The sequence below is a fragment of the Siphateles boraxobius genome, unplaced genomic scaffold (assembly GCF_051911475.1).
Source record: "Siphateles boraxobius isolate OS27281-9 unplaced genomic scaffold, OSU_SipBor_1 35, whole genome shotgun sequence".
Classification (NCBI taxonomy): domain Eukaryota; kingdom Metazoa; phylum Chordata; class Actinopteri; order Cypriniformes; family Leuciscidae; genus Siphateles; species Siphateles boraxobius.
Window position 1 is genome coordinate 11,228,698 of NW_027508975.1, and position 23,481 is coordinate 11,252,178.

The 23,481-nt window shown below is 40.0% G+C and overlaps 1 protein-coding gene across 2 annotated transcripts in view; it reads left to right on the forward strand.

The window, feature by feature from the left end:
- Positions 1–1,536: 1,536 nt before the first annotated feature.
- fndc5b (fibronectin type III domain containing 5b) overlaps positions 1,537–23,481 on the forward strand; it is a 34,294-nt gene continuing 12,349 nt past the window's right edge. The window contains exons 1-5 of one of the 2 annotated variants that reach the window (XM_077196383.1): positions 1,573–1,842; positions 4,919–5,080; positions 13,716–13,831; positions 16,679–16,877; positions 19,680–19,769. In XM_077196383.1, coding sequence (XP_077052498.1) covers positions 16,694–16,877; positions 19,680–19,769 — 274 coding nt within the window. In that variant the 5' untranslated portion in view covers positions 1,573–1,842; positions 4,919–5,080; positions 13,716–13,831; positions 16,679–16,693. Of the gene's footprint in view, positions 1,843–4,918; positions 5,081–13,715; positions 13,832–16,678; positions 16,878–19,679; positions 19,770–23,481 lie in introns of both variants that reach the window. The other variant, XM_077196382.1, reaches the window with a different exon arrangement.

A 23,481-nucleotide genomic window follows, 5' to 3' on the forward strand; every position in this document is an offset into this window, starting at 1 on the left:
AAGTCAGCCGAGTCAGCGTCGGTGTTCAGTCCCAGATCTTCTTGAAAGCTTGAAGCTTCCTCCAACGGTCAATGGATATTTATCGTACTCAAAGTTCGGCGTTCTCTGCTCGTTCCTCTAATGACTTTCTCTTTCGTCCTAACTTTACTGTAGGGGCAAGCAGGGGAGGCTTGCTGCTGTCTTTTTTTTTTTTTTTTATCCATTGCTGATATGCTACTTAGCTAGCTACCATAGACTGTCAGCTGCTTACGCGTGCAATTTCATGTCACAGGAGGGGGGCGGGGGTGGGTGCGGTGGAGACGCGAGCGCCAGGTGGAGTTTCAAGTGGAGCTGGTAATTGGATGAGAGCAGTTGACCAATGTAAGCTGTCCGGCCGGACAGCTTACATTGGTCAACTTCTCTGCGGCTGTACAGCCAATAGAGTGAATGGATTTTTTCATTCTTTTTTCTATTCATATTGTTAGGATTGTACTATATAACAATAACCAGCATCTAAACAAGGATATTAATAATGAACAATCTTTGAAATCGTATACCATAGCTTTAAGCCTTGTCTGTGAAACCGGTGGATGTTTATTTTAGGTATTAATATGTGTCGGAGTAACTTGTAATGCAATTTTCATGGTTACTGAAATATTATTAAAAGGCTTGTTGAAACGTAGGCTAGCTATCAAAACTGTTTATTAGGCCGGTATGTAGCTAGGGAAGTTTTATTCCATATTGTGACATATATATAGGCCTATCGAAAGTGAAATCGCTTCTCAAACAAGTTTTTAAAAAAAGGTAAGGTAGGAATTGATTAGATTGTTGTGGTTTGCCATTGCTGTGATCTCATGTGAGTGACAGGTTGTCCCGCCCCCGCGTCGGCAAACAGGTCATCAGAGAGGAGAAGAGATGCTGCTGGTGTAAGAGGGAAATTAATCTATTTTAATGAAATATTATGAAGTTAAAAACACACAATGATGTGTATGGATTTATTATTTATGGGCTAATAGCTAAATACTGCTATAGCCTACCTATTCCATAAAACATCAAGAATAGTTATTTTTGATTTAAAACCTTTCAACCTTTAGGATTTGGGTCAAGCCTCAGTTTGAGAGTATTATTTAGACCCCCTAAAGGTCTAAAGTACTCCCGTCTTATTCTTCAATTTAAATTATTTTTCTACTTTGAAGATCCTCAAGTGTCTTTATTCGGCTGTAAATTATCATCCAGATCAACGCTGGAACTTGGACAGCGTTGTCACGTGGAGCCTGTTACTTTTCTTAGCAATATTAGGACGGGCCAATCACAATCGTTTGTGATTACAGAATAAAAAGGTATTTTATTTAGCCTATGTACAGCGGTTGCTGTTACTACTGACCTCCATTATTGACAGATATAGAATATTTATAGAATATTTGGAATTTATAGATTTTTTAAAAATAGCTTGGAAATGTTCTTAATGAACTAAAAATTTGAGTGCGGTTTAATAAGGAAATTAAGCGTTGTGAGCCACCGAGCGCCCCCTGGAGGAATAAGGCATTATTCTCCATTGCTAATAGTGACAAATGCCGTCCAATGAGCTCAGACAGTCTTCTCATGTCGACTTTCTGCGGCAAGTACGGAGTTTAGATCCAGTGCTGTTCTGGACTGATGCGGGAATTAAGACGGCCACCAGTCGTCAACGTTAAACACATAGACGCCGACTTATAAGTTTAATAATCGTGTGAGTAAATGGGATTCAACGTCTTCCGAACAGAATGTAAAGAATTCCTTGAAGGATGTGGGGAATTGAAGGCTCGTGCGCTGCGCTGTTATTGTTGTTTTTGGCGTATATCTCCGTTTCCTCGGTTAACGCCGGTGAGTTTGCGTGATTGTATTCATTTAGACAGGAATGTTATTTTTATATGGTCATTACTGGGCTTTTGCGCTAGACATAGAAAAAGACACGAAACCCTGTTAGTTACACTATATTTGCATGAATAAACAGAATAGCAACTGTTTTATCTTAATATTTCAAACAATATGCATAGTAAAATAAGCATTCTGATATGTTCACATTGGCAGAGAACAGACAGGTTGCGGGTATGAGATGAATAAATGATGCGCTACTACCTGTTCAGCCCATTGGGAAGCTCGTGGGTTTCCACTGTTCATTCAGACTGCATGTAAATGCTGTGAACAATTCATGTGATCCTAATTGATTCTGTTCAACGAGACAGTAGAAACCTGGTCGGTAGACAGAGATTACAGTTTGAACGCACAATAGATCACATTTGAGAGCTCTGGGATTTAGGGCATTTGTCTGGATGCATGCAGACACATTATAGATTAGTAGGCTACTGAATTCAGTTGTTAAATGGCTGATCTGATAACTAGTACAGCTAAATAACTACAGCAGAATAATGATTACTTTGTCAAGGTCACAAATTCACCCCCTTCAATTGTATTTGCATTTACCTTTCTCCATTAATTTAACCTTTCTAAGCAATATATAATTTAACAGATGTTTTGTATTAGTATGCTTTTTTCTCTGGCCTATATATAATCTACGAATCATGGTATTCTGTTTATTTTTATTTTTATTTGAAACCTATAAAACAATGGCTGGTTTCACTTATACAAAAATGTATGTGCAGATAACAACATCAGAATGTCTGCGATATCATTTGTTATATGGTTCAGCTGTTTACTTGTTATAGGATACTGTTAGTTAAACAGCTTGGAAAGGATTTACAATGATGATTTACCTTTTTAAAAGTGCTGTATAACTCAGTTTCTCAATATGAAACCTGAGATATATAAAGTGCCAATACTTTTGTATGTCAAATGTAAACCAATGGCTATCAAAATTAATGCACATTCATCTTTTTAAATTCAAATAAGTGTCAGTTTGCAGAAACACACAGCATAAAAGCCTTTTAGGCAAATGTACATCTAAATAGTCATAAGAATAACTAGTCTTATCGAGTAAGTTTTAGGCTAAGCAGTTTGATTCACATATGGCGTGTGTGTTTTAAGTTTCACTTCTGTTTTTTGTGGTTGCATGAAAATGAGTAAATCAGCTAACACCTAAAAATGATAAAAGTGAAAAGTATTAGCAGTAATTTGAAATGACTTTGAATTTGCTAGATGTCATGCTGCTTGCTTTATGTGGATGTGTAACACCAAATATGCCATTATTGTGATTATCGTACAATGTAGATAGATTTGTTGACGATTTAATGTATGAGGGCATTGGATGTTGTGTTGCTCACATTCTGTATTAGATTTTAAAAAAAAATGCAACAAATGGCAATTCTGCTGTCATTTTTACCCAAGCCAGAGACATTTAATACACTGTGCAAGTTTCGAACTGTTCACCAAACACTTACCACATTCCACCCTTTTTTTCATACCGAGAAATAATAAACTCTGATCATTAGCTGTTTTTAAATGATCAAAACAAAATGACATTAATCTGATGATAAATCGGGGTATCAGTAATAATAGGCTAACCATCAAGAAATCTATAGGAATGCATGCGTTCCATTTACCTCAGAGGAGGGACGTCGGTCACACTTTAGATTAGGGTCCACTTCTTACTATTAACTAACTATTGTCTACGACTTTTGCCTAATTACTGCTTATTAATGGTTAGTAAGGTAGTTGTTAAGTGGATGTAGAATATGGTGATGCTGAATAAGGCATTCATAAGTGCTTGTTAAGTATTAATAATCAGCCAATATCCTTGTAATATGCATGCTAATAAGAAACTTAATAGTGAATATTGGACCCTAAACTAAAGTGTTGGGATGTCAAAACTGGGAATGACGTCAAACCCAAGTTGTACCACGTTAGAGTAAACAGGTCATAAGTTTAAGATGGATGCGTCCAGGCAAGCTTTCATTGTCTCTATTGGAATGCAAACACATAAAAAAGCTGTATTTTGCATAGATAATACCGAAGTATCATGTCCACAACGGTTGGATAGCACTGTGTGCACCACTGAATTTATTGAGACACAGACAAACAGAAGTGCTAATAAGTAATACTGTTTCACAGCGGTTGATGCGCTTGCCATGATATTGGATTCTGAAGTCGGGGATGTTTCGCTTCCCCCAAGTTTCCCAGTCACAACTCCGACTTGAGAAGGCGTTCCACTCAAAAGTTCCTATGTGGTCTAGGACTTTCCCACCTCGGAGAACAAATGGAACGCACCATTGAAGTCGACATGAAATTTACTTCCCTATTGTGGTTTATATTTGTATCCAAGGGAAATATTTTTTTAAACAAGAAAAAATGTAGGGCGGGACTTGGTTTTGTGCTCCGAGAACTGATTGAATCATTGTGGTTTGCTATTGCTGTGATCTCATGTGAGTGACAGGTTTTTGGTACCCTTGCACCAGTAAACACATCATCAGAGAAGAGAAGAGATGTCGCTGCAAGAGGGAGGGCAAGTTATTTTGATTAAAAATTACAAGGGCACATTAAAAAAAATAATGATGCGCACAGATAAAGCATTTATAATAAAAATTGCAATATTCCATAAAAATACTAATTTTTAAGTTTGATTTCATCGTGACTTGAAATGCATGGTTTTCTAGAGGAAGTCACCTGTGAGTTTATTCTAAAACAGTTGTTTGGTAAAGGAGGGCAGTCTGCTAGAACAGTCAACTATTTCACATCAGTAGCACCTGCCTAATTTACCTAGCACCAAAATACATAAAGGCTCTTTTATCAAACAATATGCTGTGAAGTGAAATGGCCAATCCATATATCTTGTTGAAATAAGAACGCAGCGTGTGGTACATGATTACGGTGCTGTTCTGAGCTGCTAATGTGTAACATGATGTAGATTAACTGTAATAGACATACACAGCTCACACACACAAACAGACAATAATAAAGCACAACGAACCATTTTCACTCTGCTTTTCTCTTTTATGTTGTCTAGAGAAGCAACAAAGCCTCTGTCCATACATCTTTATACTGAGGCATTGGCAGTGATGCAGGATGGAGGAATATTAATGAAGAGAGCCATTGACATTTCCACACCATTATGAAAAGAACACGGTTTCAAACACCCTTTCTAATACAGAGAAGCAAGAGGAAGCAGGTGAAACAAACATGTCGGAGAATAACTGATCAACTTTAAAGCTGCATGAGGTTTAGTCTTATTACAGGCCTGTTGTATTTTGTTATGACGCTTGTGATGAAAGGCAGAGGTGCCCACACAATGTGCAACACGGAGTTCCTCGATCCGAGCTCTCGCATGTTTGTTTCATCTGTCAGTGTCAGGCATCTCATCAAAGCTGGCTGCACATTGCGAATATGTTATGAATCTGATGTTGTTTAGTGGGGCCAATCGCCCCTGTACATTGCATATTAGAGCAAATCTATCAGTTTATCTCTCTGAGATTCTGTGTTTGATGCATTATGACTAGGGATGTTAGTCAATGAAAGATTTTAATAGCATAAAATTGATTAATCACAATCACATAACTTAATATTGAATTGACAAAAGCCCCCAAATATAGGCAGGCAATAGAATTCAATATATTGTTTGTTATTTGTCTGAAGTGTATTTTGGTGAGGCACAGACAGCCTGAATTGCTCATTGGTTTAAAATAGTGATGTGGTAGTTAGTGCACAGGATATTAATACATTGAGCTATGGTGCTCAGGTCAGACTCAAAGCTGTTTGAGAAATTGTTTATGTTGCAGCCTTATGCTAAACTGTCTTTAAAGGGTTAGTTCACCCAAAAATGAAAATTATGTCATTAATGACACCCTCATGTCGTTCCAAACCCGTAAGACCTCCTTTCATCTTCGGAACACAGTTTAAGATATTTTAGATTCAGTCCGAGAGCTTTTTGTCCCTCCATTGAAAATCTATGGACGGTATGCTGTCCTTGTCCAGAAAGGCAATAAAGACATCATCAAAGTAGTCCATGTGACCTCAGTGGGTTAGTTAGAATTTTTTGAAGCATCGAAAATACATTTTGTTCCAAAAATAACAAAAGCGACGACTTTATTCAGCATTGTATTCCCTTCCGGTTCTGTTGTCAATCCGCGTTCATGAGTCCGCGGACGTAAGACGAGCTGACGTTTTATCTGGTGCGCCATTGAAAATCTATGGACGGTATGCTGTCCTTGTCCAGAAAGGCAATAAAGACATCATCAAAGTAGTCCATGTGACCTCAGTGGGTTAGTTAGAATTTTTTGAAGCATCGAAAATACATTTTGTTCCAAAAATAACAAAAGCGACGACTTTATTCAGCATTGTATTCCCTTCCGGTTCTGTTGTCAATCCGCGTTCATGAGTCCGCGGACGTAAGACGAGCTGACGTTTTATCTGGTGCGCCCGAGCTTCGTTTACAGTCTGAGGGAGACCCACGCTGTAAACAAAACAATCTTTGCAAACATGTCTAAGGATTTCGACACAGGGGAAGACTTGCATTTTTTTTAACCAGACATATTTATTTGAACCCGAATACACGGTACTAATATACCAGATAACATGTCAGCAGCGTCCTACGTCAGCAGCGTCACTGGCCTCGTGAACGCGGATTGACAACAGAACCGGAAGAGAATACAATGCTGAATAAAGTCATCGTTTTTGTTATTTTTTGGAACAAAATGTATTTTCGATGCTTCAAAAAATTCTAACTAACCCCCTGAGGTCACATGGACTACTTTGATGATGTCTTTATTGCCTCTCTGGACAAGGACAGTATACCGTACCTAGATTTTCAATGGAGGGACAGAAAACTCTCGGACTAAATCTAAAATATCTTAAACTGTGTTCCTAAGATGAACAGAGGTCTTACGGGCTTGGAACGACATGAGGGTGAGTCAGTAATGACATAATGTTCATTTTATGGGGAAACTAACCCTTTAATGCCCACCAAGGTTGCATTTTTTTGAGAAATATTATTACAATGTAAAATAACTACTCATAACTAATTTGCTGAATTGGTGCTCAAGAATTATCAGTTATTATAGGTGCTCTATTATTAATAATGGTCATCAATGTTGAAAACCAGTTTTGATACATTTGTTCTAGGATTCTTTGATTTGATGAATAGAAAGGTAAATGAACAGCACATTAATGCTGTTTTTATTATGCCGCAGTCGACCACTGCCGTGTCAGGTTATCACAGCAGTCTTACGGAGAAATAGAAAGGACAGGACAGTCAACAGGAAAAAGGGAAGACAGATGAGATCCGACCCAGGCAAGGCTATGCGAAGAATCGAGAAGATGGAGAAGCACCAGATAATGACTGGAGATCAGGCAGTAGCTTCAGGAACCAGAGGCTATGGAAACTTTGAGATGCAACCAAAGCTGTATCAGTCTCACTGCCTGGTCTTGAAAGCAGCAGCCAGGATGGAGGACAGGAACAAACACAACAAGAGAGAACAACAAGAAAAAGCAAAAGAGAAATAAAAACTGACTCAGCACAGCGACTACAGAAACAGAAACTACAAACAGAGAAAGGCCAAATCAAAATAAAAAAATAAGGCTTGAGAAACCTAGAGCAAAAGACTGGAACTAGACTAAAGCAAATTCATAAGAATAAAATGCAAAAAACTAGAATTTGCAGGAAACACTGTCTAAAGATCAGTAGACAAGCAATAATCGGTAACACTTTAGAATACGATTCCTTTGTTAATGAATAACTACACAGGAACAAAAGAGTAACGCAATATTAGCAATCTAGTAACTACTATTAACTAACAAGAAATTCACAAACGAATTAACGAATTAGTAAGTAATAGCACACAGATGAAAGTGGTAGTTCACTATTAACTAATCAATAAATACTATTTTTTAATGATTCCCAGAGAACTACTGAACAAGTTTCATAATTCATGCAAAACTAATCAATAACTAATGCAGGACAAATGACTAGCACTACAACAACATTTTAACTGCTACTGTAAACGAATACACAAGGTTTATCAATATGTAATACCATAGCAGACTTATGATTTGGGAAAAAAAATAGCCTATGCTCTCTCCTAGAGAACTATTTATCAACTGAAAAATTTTAAAGAAATGGATTTTTAAATGTAGTTGTCAGGACCTTACTTGTCTTGTAGCCAATTTTCCGGCATTCCTCTGGACTGGCATTGAATCACTAGAGTTACGGTGATGACTGGAACATATTGAGTTATCAGCCATCCAAATACCATATACAGTGATTATATTATTTAACCCACCTCACAAAAAAAATGTTTTTATGTATGTCTCCTAGCTCATATATGTGTGTGCAAATATCTTGTGAAGGATTAGAAGATTCTACACTTTAGGATTGGCTTTTCATTAGTAACTACTGTAATAATCATGGTAACTAACTAGTAATGACTCAAGTGTTACTACATACTTCTAAAGGAATTACGAATTATTTGGATCCGTATTCTAAAGTGAAGATCATGGTAACTAACTAGCAATGACTAACGTTTTACTACATCTACTTCTATGAGAATTACTTTTTAAAACTTCACCAAAAACCTCAAAAGCTTAAAATGATTAGTAATTCCTTTAGAAGTATGTAGTAACACTTGAGTCATTACCAATTAGTTACCATGATCTTCACTTTAGAATACGGATCCAAATAATGAGTAAATCCTTTATAAGTATGTAGTAACACTTGAGCCATTACTAGTTAGTTACCATGATTCTTACAGTAGTTCTCTGGGAAGCATTAAAAAAATAGTAGTTATTGATTAGTTATAGTGAACTACCACTTTCATCTGTGTGCTATTACTTACTAATTCGTTAATCAGAATTTCTTGTTAGTTTATAGTAATTACTAGATTGTTAATATTGTGTTACTCATTTGTTCCTGTGTAGTTATTCATTAACGAAGGAACCGTATTCTAAAGTGTTACCCAATAATCCAGCCCGTCCTCATCCCAATGCGTCATATACGACGCTTTTGCCAAAGCGTACATATCCTACGCACATGGCACCCTTTAGCATAAATATGAGACACAGATATATAGGTGGCAGAAGGCGCCTCCTAGTGGTCTAACCCTACCCCAGACCTAAACCTACCCATACTCTGTGCGTGTTATATTTACGCTAAAGGGTGCCATGTGCGTAGGAAATGTACGCTTTGGCAAAAGCGTTGTATATGACGCATTGGGATGAGAACGCGTTGAATAATCTCATCCACTACATACACATGCTACAAACCAGCAGAGACACAATGGAAAGGAGCACAATATAAAGGGACTAGAGCACATGAGGATCAGGTGAGCATAATTAGTCGAACAAGGACTAAACAAGGGGGCGTGGTAAAGGGAAAGAAGGAGGTGGTACAAGAGGAGCACATGGCCAACAGAAACAAAGACAAAGCCATGTGCTCAAGTCCAAGACAAACATAGAAACATTGACCATGGACAAGACTGTCAGACCAGGATCCTGACATGCCGCTCCTTTCCAGTTTATTTTACGATAAAAGTTACGTTTAATCAGAATCAGAAAGAGCTTTATTGCCAAGTGTGCTTGCACACACAAGGAATTTGTTTTGGTACTGAGGCTTCCAGTGGACATATACAAATACAAATACAACATGAAACATAATACTACAAATTATAAGAATAAAAAATAAAAATATAAATATATGAGAATAAAACTATCACAGTTGGGTTTAGTCAGAATAGACATTTTCAGATTTACAGATTATGAACCTATTTACAGTGTTTTGAATATTATAAATAAATAAATCTACATATAAGTATCACCTGGGTTGTAGGGTATTGCACTAAACAGTGGGAGTATTGCACTTACAGGCATATGCCTTGGGAGGAGTGTTAACTGTTCAGGAGGGAAATGGCCTGTGGGAAGAAACTGTTCCTGTGCCGAGATGTTCTTGTGGCCAGTGATCTGAGTCTCCGTCTTGACGGTAACAGTTCAAACAGGTGGTGTCCAGGGTGAGTGGAGTCTGTGATGATTTTACCTGCTCTCTTCCTCACTCTGGAAGAGTACAGGTCCTGGAGGTTTGGCAGGGGGGCACCAATGATCCTCTCCGCAGTCCGGACTGTCCGTTGTAGTCTCCTGATGTCTGATTAGGTAGCTGAACCAAACCAGACAGTGATGGAAGCGCACAAGACGCCTCCTAATGTCCGCCTCCTTCTTCCCTGAACTTGAACTTTGTTAGTTACGTTCGATCACTTAAATTCACTTTATTTCATCTAGTTCTAATGAAATAATGCAACTGTGCAAGTAATGAATTATTACTCATACAGGTCACTTTTTTTGGACAAATTAAAGTTGTGGGCTAACGCAGCACTGTTTTACTTGGTCAAAACAATCATACTAAAATACATTTGAGTGTGTTGAAAGTTATTTTATAATGTTACTCTGCATTCGCTCGGTGGCTGGTATGAGACACTTGTTGCACATAGCAGTAAGCTAGATCGATATTAGAATATCATGAAAAGCTGGATTACTTGAGTTGCTAAATGGCATGCAATTAATTTCAAAATATTTTATTTTTTTTTGTTGGAGAAAATGCTGTTTAACTGTTACTAAAAATTAAGCTCTTTCTGATTATGCTATGTTAGCCTCTTTACAAAATAATGTTGTCTCTGAGGCATGGTGCAAAAAAACGTTACACATAAAATTAGCATGGTGGATTCTCACTGCATGATATTACTCTCACACAAGATTATTGTCAAGAATATCTGAAAATAAGAAGTGGTCAGGTGGAGTGCAGGATTCCAAGCTAAGATATTATTGGATGCTGGAGGGGAGCAGTTTGCATCTCTTCCTCTGAGTTCAAGACAGGCCATTGGTGTGTGGATCAGAGACTGGGATTTTAATTTCAAGGGTTTATTATTCTCTGTCTGGAGGTCAGCCTGAGCTGTGAAACCACTTATAGACTTCAGGCAAAACTGCCTCCTGTCATCACTGAATTGTTTATCTGAGGCTCAGTTTTCATAAAGGAGCTTTGCTAAATTACTGTAGCCTACAGTAAGAAATATTTTCACAGGTCAATGAAATAATGAAACATTTGGTTTAAGCTGCTAGTTTCCTTTTTTTTTTCAGACTCCTGATCTGATTTTAAAAAGCTACAGTACCTGATGGCCTTATATAAACAAACACAACATCTTTGCATTTACTCTAACTCAATGGCAACCTCTCCATCAAATTAGCTTCATGCTACTATTTACATTGTGACAGAGCTTCGGCTCCTGACCAAAACTTACCCCGATAAATATCTCTCTAAGGCTTTCAGTGGGACAGCAATGCTAAGCTAAATATTTATGAGGACTGCCATGTCCAGGGACAGAGGACGCAGTCAAGCCAAACCAAGAGATTCACCTCATAGCTTTGGCTCCCTAAATCAGTGCTGCTGTCTAATGCTGCTGCCCACCTGAGTGCACAATCCTCTGACACAAGACAACCAGAACGAAAAACTCTTGCTTCCTACAAGGACGACTAGCAAACATGCTTGTGTTCAATGTGACATGTTGAAAAAAGAATCAAATTAACTTTTCCAAAGGGCCAGTGTTCCTAAGCAGTGCTCATTGCAAGATTGCCGATTGAGTAAATGCCTTGAAAGTCTATACATTCAAAACACGTTTGTCTCTGCAGACAGGCTAATACACTTTAGGTTTGGTGTCTGGCTGCAAGCCAAGGACTTATAGAACATTCACATGAAGCCCATTACCTACCGATGGGATCCAGAAAGACTGAATGAACGTCTTCTGTCTGTCCCGAGGTAACATTAATGCACTGTATGTGTTAACATCATGTATGACACCTCAACTCTTCAGTGGTGGTAACCAATATATTCAAGGCAGCTTGATTTTCATTTTTAAGAAGGTAATTTAAGTTAAAAGGCTTAATCAGGTGAAGCACTGGTGTTGAAGACTTTTGGAAAATATCCAAATAAAAAGGCAAATTATAAAACACATTAATTTAAGGTGAAGTGTGTAACTTGAGCTATACTGAATAGAATAATGATGATTTTTACCTAATTATTTTCACAAATACTCTCTCTCACAGTCAATCTACAAAAGGCTTGATTATATTTTCTCAGAATTTCTAACTGGAAACATTGAAACACTTCTAAAGGAATAGTTACTCAAATATGAAATTTAACCCTCATGTCATTCCAAACCCTTATGCCTTTCTTCCATGGAAACCAAAAGGAGAAGTTTAGCAGAATGTTCATGCTGCTCTATTCCATTAAAACGGTCACCAGGAGCTTAAAATAAGACCCCAATAAAGTAAATAAAAGTGGTTCATACAACTTTATACACTATATTATAGTCTTCGTAAGTCATATGATAGTTTTGTGTGAGAAAGAGAAGTTGTTATTCACTGAAAATTGTCAAACTTGAGCATATTCAAACTTAACGTTGGCCAGTTCCTTACACTAAGATATTCACTTCAAAATACCAGTGATATTTTAGTATTATTTATATACTATTATATTATGTATTCATATTTTGAATGATCTTTTAGTTTTATATTTTCATGTTTAAATTTACATTTTTAAGTGAACTAACCTTTTGCACAACAAGATTTCTTGAACCATGAATTCTGGGAATTCATCCAATATATGTTTCTGAATGCATGTTACATTCCTCCCCTATTTAAGGTGTAATGTATGACTGTTCCAAACACATCCTGCCCAGTGGGAAACATATTGTGTTCTCGGGGATGACTGGCTTTCTCTGTCTGTCATCCCCTTTAAATACACAATTTCCCATCTGCAGGGTGTGAATTTGTTACATTGTGATGGATGACGTTAACCAGACAACCATTTCACTCTGTAGTCAACAAACATTACTGATGATTAGAACTTCATGCACCAATTTAAGCAACAGTATATTATCATTCTGACAAGTGATGACACACAACATAACTTCTGACATCTTCGCTGCAAAACATTTCAGTTCAATCCATGAACGAAATGCCCAATAGCCAAACAGCGATTAACTTTGTGTAATCTAGACTGTGCCAGGCCATTTTCTTGGTTTGATGACCATCAAAGACAAAGAGGCTGGTACAGATAAGAATCTAAGAGCTCACACACAGTAAATAAAAGTAAAGAGCAGTGGAAATATTGATCTAGAGCAAACATGGAGCTGAGCATCAGTGCATTTCCATTAGCCAAACTGCACTTTTCATTTCAGTATTAGACAAAATAGCTCGAGAATGACATAACAAAGACGTTAACCGAGACAGAATGAATAATTTGTTTGGCTCTGAGCATGTAACATGTGCTACCATTGTATGATTTCACATACAAATATCCTGTATCAGATCTAGGCAGGTGGAGCTGGGGGAGGTTGAGGGTTTAAAAAAAAAAACTTTGATGGCATGCTGCAGAACCAGCTCACTGAAAACATTGACCCAGAATATTTAAATGTTGAGCAAGCAATCTCATTGGCCGCAGAACCAGCAGAGGTCAGTCAGCTTTTGCCATGCAATATATATATATATATATATATATATATATATATATATATATATATATATATATATATATATATATATATATATATATCCCTGCCATTTATGTTAAATTATTAAATAAAATGGTTTTTCATAATCAGTTATTATCACAAAGGACTGTGACTGGTCCAATTCAGTTATTATTGTCATAATACACATTGATAAGATCTTTTCGACAATCTCTTTCTCAATCTCTTTTAAGTTTCATTTGGGAAAATGAGCAAGAATGCTGTTGAAAAATAAACACAACACTTTTTTGTGTGTCTCCTCAGACAGTTTATCTGCTCCGCTCAATGTGACCATCAAAGCACTGGAGGGGAACTCAGCGATAGTGACATGGGAGATTCTGGAGGGAGACCCAGTCATTGGATTTGCCATCACCCAGCAGGTATACTGAACCAGTTTATGGTTCATTGTTGAGTCCTTACATGTGCAAAACAGTGGGAAATCACCTCATAACTCAAGTTTAATGAGGCAATATAATGGAGGAATTCTTGTGTAAGCATGTTGGTGACTGGTCTGCTTTCTCTTTGAGGGCACATGCTGTTGATATTTTAGGTGGCCTTGAGCTTTCTGTAAATGTTTTATGTGTGCATGCATTAGTGTGTGTGTGCAGATTTGAGGAAAGCAATCACTGTGGAGACCTCAGTAATAAGGACTGCAGTGACCATCTGCTGGAGTACAAAGCCATTACAGCTTGTCACCAAACTGAGCAAGACAGAGTTTCTGCAGTGTGTGTGTGTTAATTTTATCTCCTCATGAATTTCTTATGCCACTTATCACAACTATGGGATGATTTCACTTAGAATTGCGGTGATAGCACTGTTTATTAGTGCACACTATAAATCTGTTCTGACAATGACGTCATCTATCCAGGTCTTTAGTGAATAAGACATTATTAAAGTAAACATTAAACAACATTTGATATCTTTTTTACTGAGATATGAGTGAAAAAGATGGATCAATCTTAAATTACTATTAATTTTTGATACTGATGCTGCATCAACAGGATAGATAATCACATACAGTATATTTTTCAGTCAGTTGTTAATTTTTAACAGTTTTAACCATTTATTTTGCATGAAAATTAATCCTTCATAAGCTTTGAAGTGGAAAAAAATTGCCAAACTGAACAAGAGTTTCTGCAGTGTGTGTGTGTGTGTGTGTGTGTGTGTGTGTGTGTGTGTGTGTGTGTGTGTGTGTGTGTGTGTGTGTGTGTGTGTGTGTGTGTGTGTGTGTGTGTGTTATATTGGATAGTTATATTGGATAGGAACTATTTTCCTTTCTCTCATTTTCTGAGAGAAACGGTGAAAGATACATGCACAAACAGAGCGGACAGAGGAATGAAAGATAAACTATATCTGGTGATTTATGAGATTGTATTGGGGGTGAGGTTTGCTACTAATTTATTTATATAATTTGAAGTTAATAAATGTATAGAACACAAAAGTGATTCTGTTCTGGAATAAATTAAACTAAGCAAAACCCGATTTTTCCCCATTAAATGTTAAAAATAATGGCTTTCAAATTGAATGTTACATGGCTACAATTACCCATTTTATCTTTCAAAAAAGAAAGAAAGATAGCTTGATGTCAGGGTTATATTTAATTTCTTGTGTTTTTTTATACTCCCTGTTCTTGTTTGCCTGTGTTCTGTTTTATAGATAGTTTCCTTGTTTGTTAATTAGTTACACACACCTATTTCTGTTTTGCTGATTACCTCTCCCCAGTCCCCATGTATTTAAGCTCTGAGATCTTTCTGTTCAGTGTTTGGTCGAGTTTGCATTTGTGTGTTGTGGTTGTAAGTTATTTTCTAGTTATTTTCCTGAGTGTTTCTCTTGGATTTTGTTGAATAAAAGGACTATTGTGAACTCTACATCATTGTGCGCTTATACGGCCACACACCCCGTGACAGAAGACCGTTTGCCTTCTCTGTTCAGAGCCAAGTAATAATAATCTCGAGGACCATGCCAATGACTTTCTAGACCTGCCGTGCCTTACCAATTTCCCCGACCGCTCCCTGTGTTTACTCCCTCGGCTCCACCTAGGATTGTCATCCTTGCGGCTCCACCGGGCTCCCTTGTCCCTCAGGCTCCACCTTGTTCAGTTGTCACTCTGCCTGCGCTACGGACTTCCTGGCATTCAGCTGCGCTTTGTCCCTCCATCCCTACGGCTCCGCTTTCACTCCGGCTCCGCCTTGGTCCTCAGTCTTACTGGCTCCACCTCAGTCCTCTGTCACCCTGGCTCCACCTCGGAAGCTCATCGCTGTAGCTCCACCTAGGTCTTCAGAGCCATCGGTGTTACTTTGTCCCATCGGCTCTTTGTTCTCCACCTGGGTCTTCACCTCCATCGACTCCGTCTCTGTCTGTCATCCCCCTGGTTAATCCTATAAATTTCCTCCATGACCCCTCCCTCTGTCGACACCGCCATGGGCCTTCGTACTGGCTGTGGTCTTGGTCTCCGCCAGGCTCCTCCTGCTCCTGGCTCCTCCCACCATCATCCCCACCTTGGTCTCTCGCACCGTCCTCTCTTCCAGATTCTTTCCATTCACCTGATCCACGTCCTCCTGAGTTGGACTATTAATTATAGTTACGTCGCGAGTATGCGCTTTTCCGGGGCGAGTGTGTAATGTCAGGGTAATTTTAAGTATCTTATGTTTTTTGGTTATTTTCCCTGTTCCCATTTGCCTGTGTTCTGTTTTGCTGATTACCTCTTCCCATGTATTTAAGCCCTGAGTTCTTTCTGTTCAGTGTTCGGTCTCGTTTGCGTTTATGTGTTGCGTTATGCGTTTATGTGTTGCGCTCTGGTTTAAAGTTATTTCCTGGTTATTCTCCTGGGTGTTTCTCTTGGATGTTGTTTAATAAAAGGACTATTGTGAACTCTCCATCGTTGTGCGCTTTGTTAAAGCCACTCTCCCCATGACACCTGGACGGAGTGGTGAAAATAAGAGGACTTGGTGACGTCAACCAAAGAGGAAAGTTGTTGTAGACACTGAGCAAAATATTACATACTGATTATATATTACAATATATATATATATATATATATATATATATATATATATATCTGGAATAACATACACTGATGAATTATTCACAGTTAGACCAGGAACATGCATTTGAAAAAGTTTGTTTCATGTTGACTTACATGTGTGTGGCATCAACCACATTTATCCTTGGATTATTAGCATAAGCCTCGCAATCTCATTATTTCTTTCTAATTTTGATGTTTATAGAAGAAGGACGTTCGTATGCTGCGATTCATCCAGGAAGTGAACACCACCACTCGTTCATGTGCATTATGGGACTTGGAGGAAGACACAGAGTACATTGTCCATGTGCAGTCCATTAGCATGAGCGGCACCAGCCCCCTGAGTGAACCTGTTCTGTTCCGCACTCCCAAAGAGTCAGAGAAACTGGCCTCAAAAAGCCCAGGTAACTACCAAAAGAAAAAAAAAAATCCATAATACCATAATATTTTTTGAAGCACTTCAGAGGATTATTCTGGAAATTACATCTTAAAGTACTAAAGTACTTGCGGTAAAAACATTGTAAAGGGTTAACATCTTGCAACTGCAAATATCTTTAGCATATTCACAATGTAATGTCTTGTAATTTCAACATTATATCTTGCAGGACCATTAACGTCAGAATTTACTCACCCTCATGTCGTTCCAAATTTGTCTATTTGACTATTCTTCTGTGGGAAAACAAAAGTTTTCTTTTTTCTTTTTGGAAAAATATACTATTGAATACAATAAAAGTGAATAAGGACTGTTATGTACAGCTCCCAAATATCCTAAAAGTAGTTATATTCCTCATGCACTATATTCCAAGTCTTCTGAAGCCATTGATACTCATTAAGCTGATGCTTTTATCCAAAGTGAAGAGAAATAATGAATAAAACAAAGCGATTCACACTAAGGAGGCAGTAACATGTGAAATGCTGAAATATAAAGTTTAAAATTGTCCAGAGGAATACAGGTATTGATAATACTAGTGAAACCTAGAATAGAGATGAAATTCACTTCATTACTTACTGAACATTTTGACGTCACCTGTAGTTCTTTGTGGTTTGTTGAGTGGAGAAACTGCAAAGTCTTATTCACAAACAAATCATTCCTTTTAGATAAGATCTTTCAGTGAATAGATCAATCCAGTTCACAAAACTGGTCTGAATGATTCAAACTTTATGAATGTATGTACCACAGGTAATTTTTGAAGCTTGAAATCTCCAGTATCCATTTATTGCAATTGTATTAAAATCTGACTAGTATATTAAAAACAATTATCCTTAATGTTTCAAGAAAGAAAGAAAGCCACACACATTCAGAAGAACAACATGATAAATGATGACAGAATCTTTAGCTTAGTCATTAGCTTATATAAATTATTATATACAGAGATACAATACTGATATCTTTGTACAGTTGAAAAAGTAGATTCGTTTGAAAGATGACTAAACGGTCAAATCATTTCCGTAGAGGGAAAAAAAGCCACAGCAGGGAGGTGGTTATACAACCGCTCTAAAAATGGTGTTGTGTCATAATTCAGGGCATGAATTGCTCACTTTTGTACGTTTTACCAATGCATTTTCTGTTAAGGAGCTTGTCTTATCTATAGAGCAACACACAATACAGCCAATTTTTCATGTTGTGTAATCCATTTCGGTGACCTACTTACTTGGACAAACATCTGCCTGGGAGGATTGTGTTCCCGAAACACTTGCCATTTTATGGATGAGTGTCAGTCCTTGGCACTGGACTGTGTTGATTAGTGTCAAACCATCAGTTGTGCAGGTTAGAGACAGGGCAGGAGTATTCACTGAGGTGTAACCTCAGACATTAGTAAAATGTCAAATGATACCTCTTCATCTTACACATCAATGTTTTTGAAAAAAAGCAACTATGATTTAGTTTCAAAGAATGGTTCTCATAAAAAGTGTGAAAGATAAGTGACACATTTATCTCATTTACTATCATTATATGTACACTTCTGTTCTATATATATATATATATATATATATAGGCTATATATATAGGCTATATATATAAAAATATTATCAAAAGACATTTTTATATAATTTTTTTATATATATATAAAATTATATAAAAATGTCTTTTGATAATATTTTTCACAAGTGATCTCTGACATTTGGGACTCAATGTAAAAATAAAAATTACAAACTGGGATGTAGATTAATCTTGTATTTAAAGGACACTCTAGTGTCATATTCATTAAGGTATAAAGTTCTCTTTTTCAGGATCCATCTTAAATCTGTTAACTCTGCATTAAAGCCATTTGTGATGGATCAGGGGTAGAAATGTGCTTAGGCGCAGCAGAGAGTAGTTTACAGATGGCTAATTTTTAGCTGACGCATGTGTCAAAAAGTACTTTACAAAAAACAGTTTAATCATCAGGCATCACACTGATCACCATCACACTTCACTAAATACCAGAGCTAAATACTAATAAACACAGACAGTTAATCTTTCTCTCCACTGGCCTCCCCTCTCCATCGCTTCAGGGTGGCGTCAGGGTTTTTTGTTTTTTAACTGTACTCATGACATGTATTGATGTAATGTTGAGCTGAAAAATGCCTCAACTTTTCCCCTGCACTCAAACGCCTGAGACATCCAATACCATTTCAGTTACACCTAAAGTGTATTGAGTTTTTCTTCAAAGAAAGAAGAGGCGCAGACAAAGAGACGAGTGTAACTTCTCCCTGCAGTCATTATGAAGCACAGCTCTTCTGCTCCTTCAGATAAGCAGGACGTTGACGAACTTGGCTTTTCCCTCTGCGGTTAATCAGTGAACACAGACCAGAGCGCTATGTTCAGTTTCTTTTAAATAATAAGACTTTAATTAGAAGACACTTTAAATCTTCAGCCAAGAAATTGACCCCTGAGGTCTTCTCCCAGTGAGAGGAGAGCTCAACCCCGAAGCGATCCTAACAGTCATCCGCTTCGACTTGGGTTTTATGATTTGAATTGTGATTTTTTTTATATGAAACTGATAAATAATAAATATATCTGAGACGGAGAAGGTTTGCTTTAGGCTCCGCTTTATATCCTCTTGAGGCTAATTAAAGAACCCTCGGAAATGGTTTTAATTCCTTAAATAATTCTACTGTGGTTGTGCGTGTTGCCACAGTGCCTTTGCTTTGAAAACTGCAGAAGTAGTGCTTGTTTTCTGACTATATGAGTGAATGAACTGTGTTTGTTTGAATCCACACAGATGAAGTGACCATGGAGGAGGTTGGCCAGGCCGCCCAGCTCAGGGCTGGAGAGCTCATTATCATTGTGGTGGTTCTCGTCATGTGGGCAGGTCAGAATATGACCAATGATCAAACAGTTTGACCAATGATCAAATGTTGACTAGAGAAATTCACATTGGCTACATTCACACAGCAATAATATATATATATATATTTCAAATGTGGAAATAGCCCATGTGAATTTCTGTTGTCAACATTTGATCATATTTATATATATATATATATATATATATATATATATATATATATAGTGATGCTTGAAAGTTTGTGAACCCCTTGCAGAATCTGTCAAAATGTGAATAATTAAAAAAAAAAATACATAAAGATATTTACATATAGTCCACAAGACAAAAAAAAATGCTGAATTTATAAAAGTTTATTTATTTTTGTTTTTATAAAAACAGGATAAGATGTCTAATTTTTTCTTATTTTGTTTAAATATCTTTTTTTTTTTTTTTCATTTTGTATGGCCCTTCGGAAGCTACAGAAGATACTTGCATGTTTCCCGGAAGACACATTAAGTACAATTTACCTTGATCTTCAAGTTCAAAAAGTTTTCACCCCCGACTCTTAATGCATCGTGTTTCTTTCTGGAGCATCAGTGAATGTTTGAACCTTTTTTAATAGTTGTGTTTGAGTACCTCAATTGTCCTCAGTGTGAAAAGATGGATCTCATAATCATACAGTCACTGCTTGAAAGGGTTCAAATATGCAGAAGATGCTGGAAAACCGTAGAATTTGCAGGACCAAAATTATTTTTTCTGAAGAACATTGAGCAGTTTAACTGCTCAGGACAAACAAAAGATTCAAGAACAACCATCACAAAAAACAAAAAAACAGTCGTGGGTCATCCAGGTAATGACACAGTATTAATGAGACAGTATTAAGAATCAAGAGTATGTAAACTTTTGAACGGGGTCATTTTTATAAATTCAGCCATTTTTTCAAATATTTCTTGTGCACTATATGTAAACATATTTTATGTAAATGATCTTAATCAGGACAGAACTGTCACGGCTGGGTAGTGGAAAGGATCGAGGACTCAAGTGCAGGAAGAGGATTTAATAAAGTAAATATAAGTACAAAAACTAACAAACAAAAACAGAAAAAGAATAAATCAGATATGCAGGAAACACAAGGAACATGATAACAACGAACCAGTACAGGACTACAAACACAGGGAGACTAAATAGGGGAGCAAACAAGGAAGGTAACGAGGAAAAACAGGTGAGACAAATTAACCAATAATCAGATAACAAGGAAGGAGGAGTCAAGACAGAGACAGGAACACAGAAGACCACATGTGCTACATATGACAGGACAGACTTGTGACATTACCCCCTCCTTAAGGAGCGGCTACCAGACGCTCCAAGATGTAACATATACAAAACAAGAGTCCAGGCGGCAGGTGACACGGTGGAGGATCAGGGGGAGGGATGAGGGGCCAGGTCCATGGAAGGGAACAGAGACAGGGGGTGATGGTTAATCCGGCGGCCAGGGCGAAAGCAGACAGTCCATCTGGCGGCCAGGGCGAAGCAGACGACCCATCGGGCGGCCAGGGCGAAGCAGACGACCCATCGGGCGGCCAGGGCGAAGCAGACGACCCATCGGGCGGCCAGGGCGAAGCAGACGACCCATCGGGCGGCCAGGGCGAAGCAGACGACCCATCGGGCGGCCAGGGCGAAGGTGAAGACCCATCGGGCGGCCAGGGCGAAGGTGAAGACCCCTCGGGCGGCCAGGGCGAAGGTGAAGACCCCTCGGGCGGCCAGGGCGAAGGTGAAGACCCCTCGGGCGGCCAGGGCGGTGAAGACCCCTCGGGCGGCCAGGGCAGTGACTCAGGAACAGCAGACACCGGCTCAGGAACAGCAGACACCGGCTCAGGAACAGCAGACACCGGCTCAGGAAAAGCAGACACCGGCTCAGGAACAGCAGACACCGGCTCAGGAACAGCAGACACCGGCTCAGGAACAGCAGACACCGGCTCAGGTACAGCAGACACCGGCTCAGGTACAGCAGACACCGGCTCAGGTACAGCAGACACCGGCTCAGGTACAGCAGACACCGGCTCAGGTACAGCAGACACCGGCTCAGGAACAGACACAAGAGCTGTAACAGTCACAAGAACAGACACAAACACAGAAACAAACGCTGGCTCTGGAACAGACATTGGCTCCAGCTCTGGAACAGGCCTTGGCTCTGCCTCCGGCTCTGGAACAGGCACTGGCTCTGCCTCCGGCTCTGGAACAGCAGACACTGGCTCCGGCCCTGGAACAGCAGACACTGGCTCCGGCCCTGGAACAGCAGACACTGGCTCCGGCCCTGGAACAGCAGACACTGGCTCCGGCCCTGGAACAGACACAAGAGCTGTAACATTCACAAGAACAGACACAAACACAGAAACAAACGCTGGCTCTGGAACAGACATTGGCTCCAGCTCTGGAACAGGCCTTGGCTCTGCCTCTGGCTGTGGAACAGGCACTGGCTCTGCCTCCGGCTGTGGAACAGGCACTGGCTCTGCCTCCGGCTCTGGAACTGGCACTGGCTCTGCCTCCGGCTCTGGAACTGGCTCTGCCTCCGGCTCTGGAACTGGCACTGGCTCTGCCTCCGGCTCTGGAACTGGCACTGGCTCTGCCTCCGGCTCTGGAACAGGCACTGGCTCTGCCTCCGGCTCTGGAACAGGCACTGGCTCTGCCTCCGGCTCTGGAACAGGCACTGGCTCTGCCTCCGGCTCTGGAACAGGCACTGGCTCTGCCTCCGGCTCTGGAACAGGCACTGGCTCTGCCTCCGGCTCTGGAACAGGCACTGGCTCTGCCTCCGGCTCTGGAACAGGCACTGGCTCTGCCTCCGGCTCTGGAACAGGCACTGGCTCTGCCTCCGGCTCTGGAACTGGCACTGGCTCTGCCTCCGGCTCTGGAACTGGCACTGGCTCTGCCTCCGGCTCTGGAACAGCAGACACTGGCTCCGGCCCTGGAACAGCAGACACTGGCTCCGGCCCTGGAACAGCAGACACTGGCTCCGGCCCTGGAACAGCAGACACTGGCTCCGGCCCTGGAAAAGACACAAGAGCTGTAACAGTCACAAGAACAGACACAAACACAGAAACAAACGCTGGCTCTGGAACAGACATTGGCTCCAGCTCTGGAACAGGCCTTGGCTCTGCCTCCGGCTGTGGAACAGGCACTGGCTCTGCCTCCGGCTGTGGAACAGGCACTGGCTCTGCCTCCGGCTCTGGAACTGGCACTGCCTCCGGCTCTGGAACTGGCACTGGCTCTGCCTCCGGCTCTGGAACTGGCACTGGCTCTGCCTCCGGCTCTGGAACTGGCACTGGCTCTGCCTCCGGCTCTGGAACTGGCACTGGCTCTGCCTCCGGCTCTGGAACTGGCACTGGCTCTGCCTCCGGCTCTGGAACTGGCACTGGCTCTGCCTCCGGCTCTGGAACTGGCACTGGCTCTGCCTCCGGCTCTGGAACTGGCACTGGCTCTGCCTCCGGCTCTGGAACAGGCACTGGCTCTGCCTCCGGCTCTGGAACAGGCACTGGCTCTGCCTCCGGCTCTGGAACAGGCACTGGCTCTGCCTCCGGCTCTGGAACAGGCACTGGCTCTGCCTCCGGCTCTGGAACAGGCACTGGCTCTGCCTCCGGCTCTGGAACAGGCACTGGCTCTGCCTCCGGCTCTGGAACAGGCACTGGCTCTGCCTCCGGCTCTGGAACAGGCACTGGCTCTGCCTCCGGCTCTGGAACAGGCACTGGCTCTGCCTCCGGCT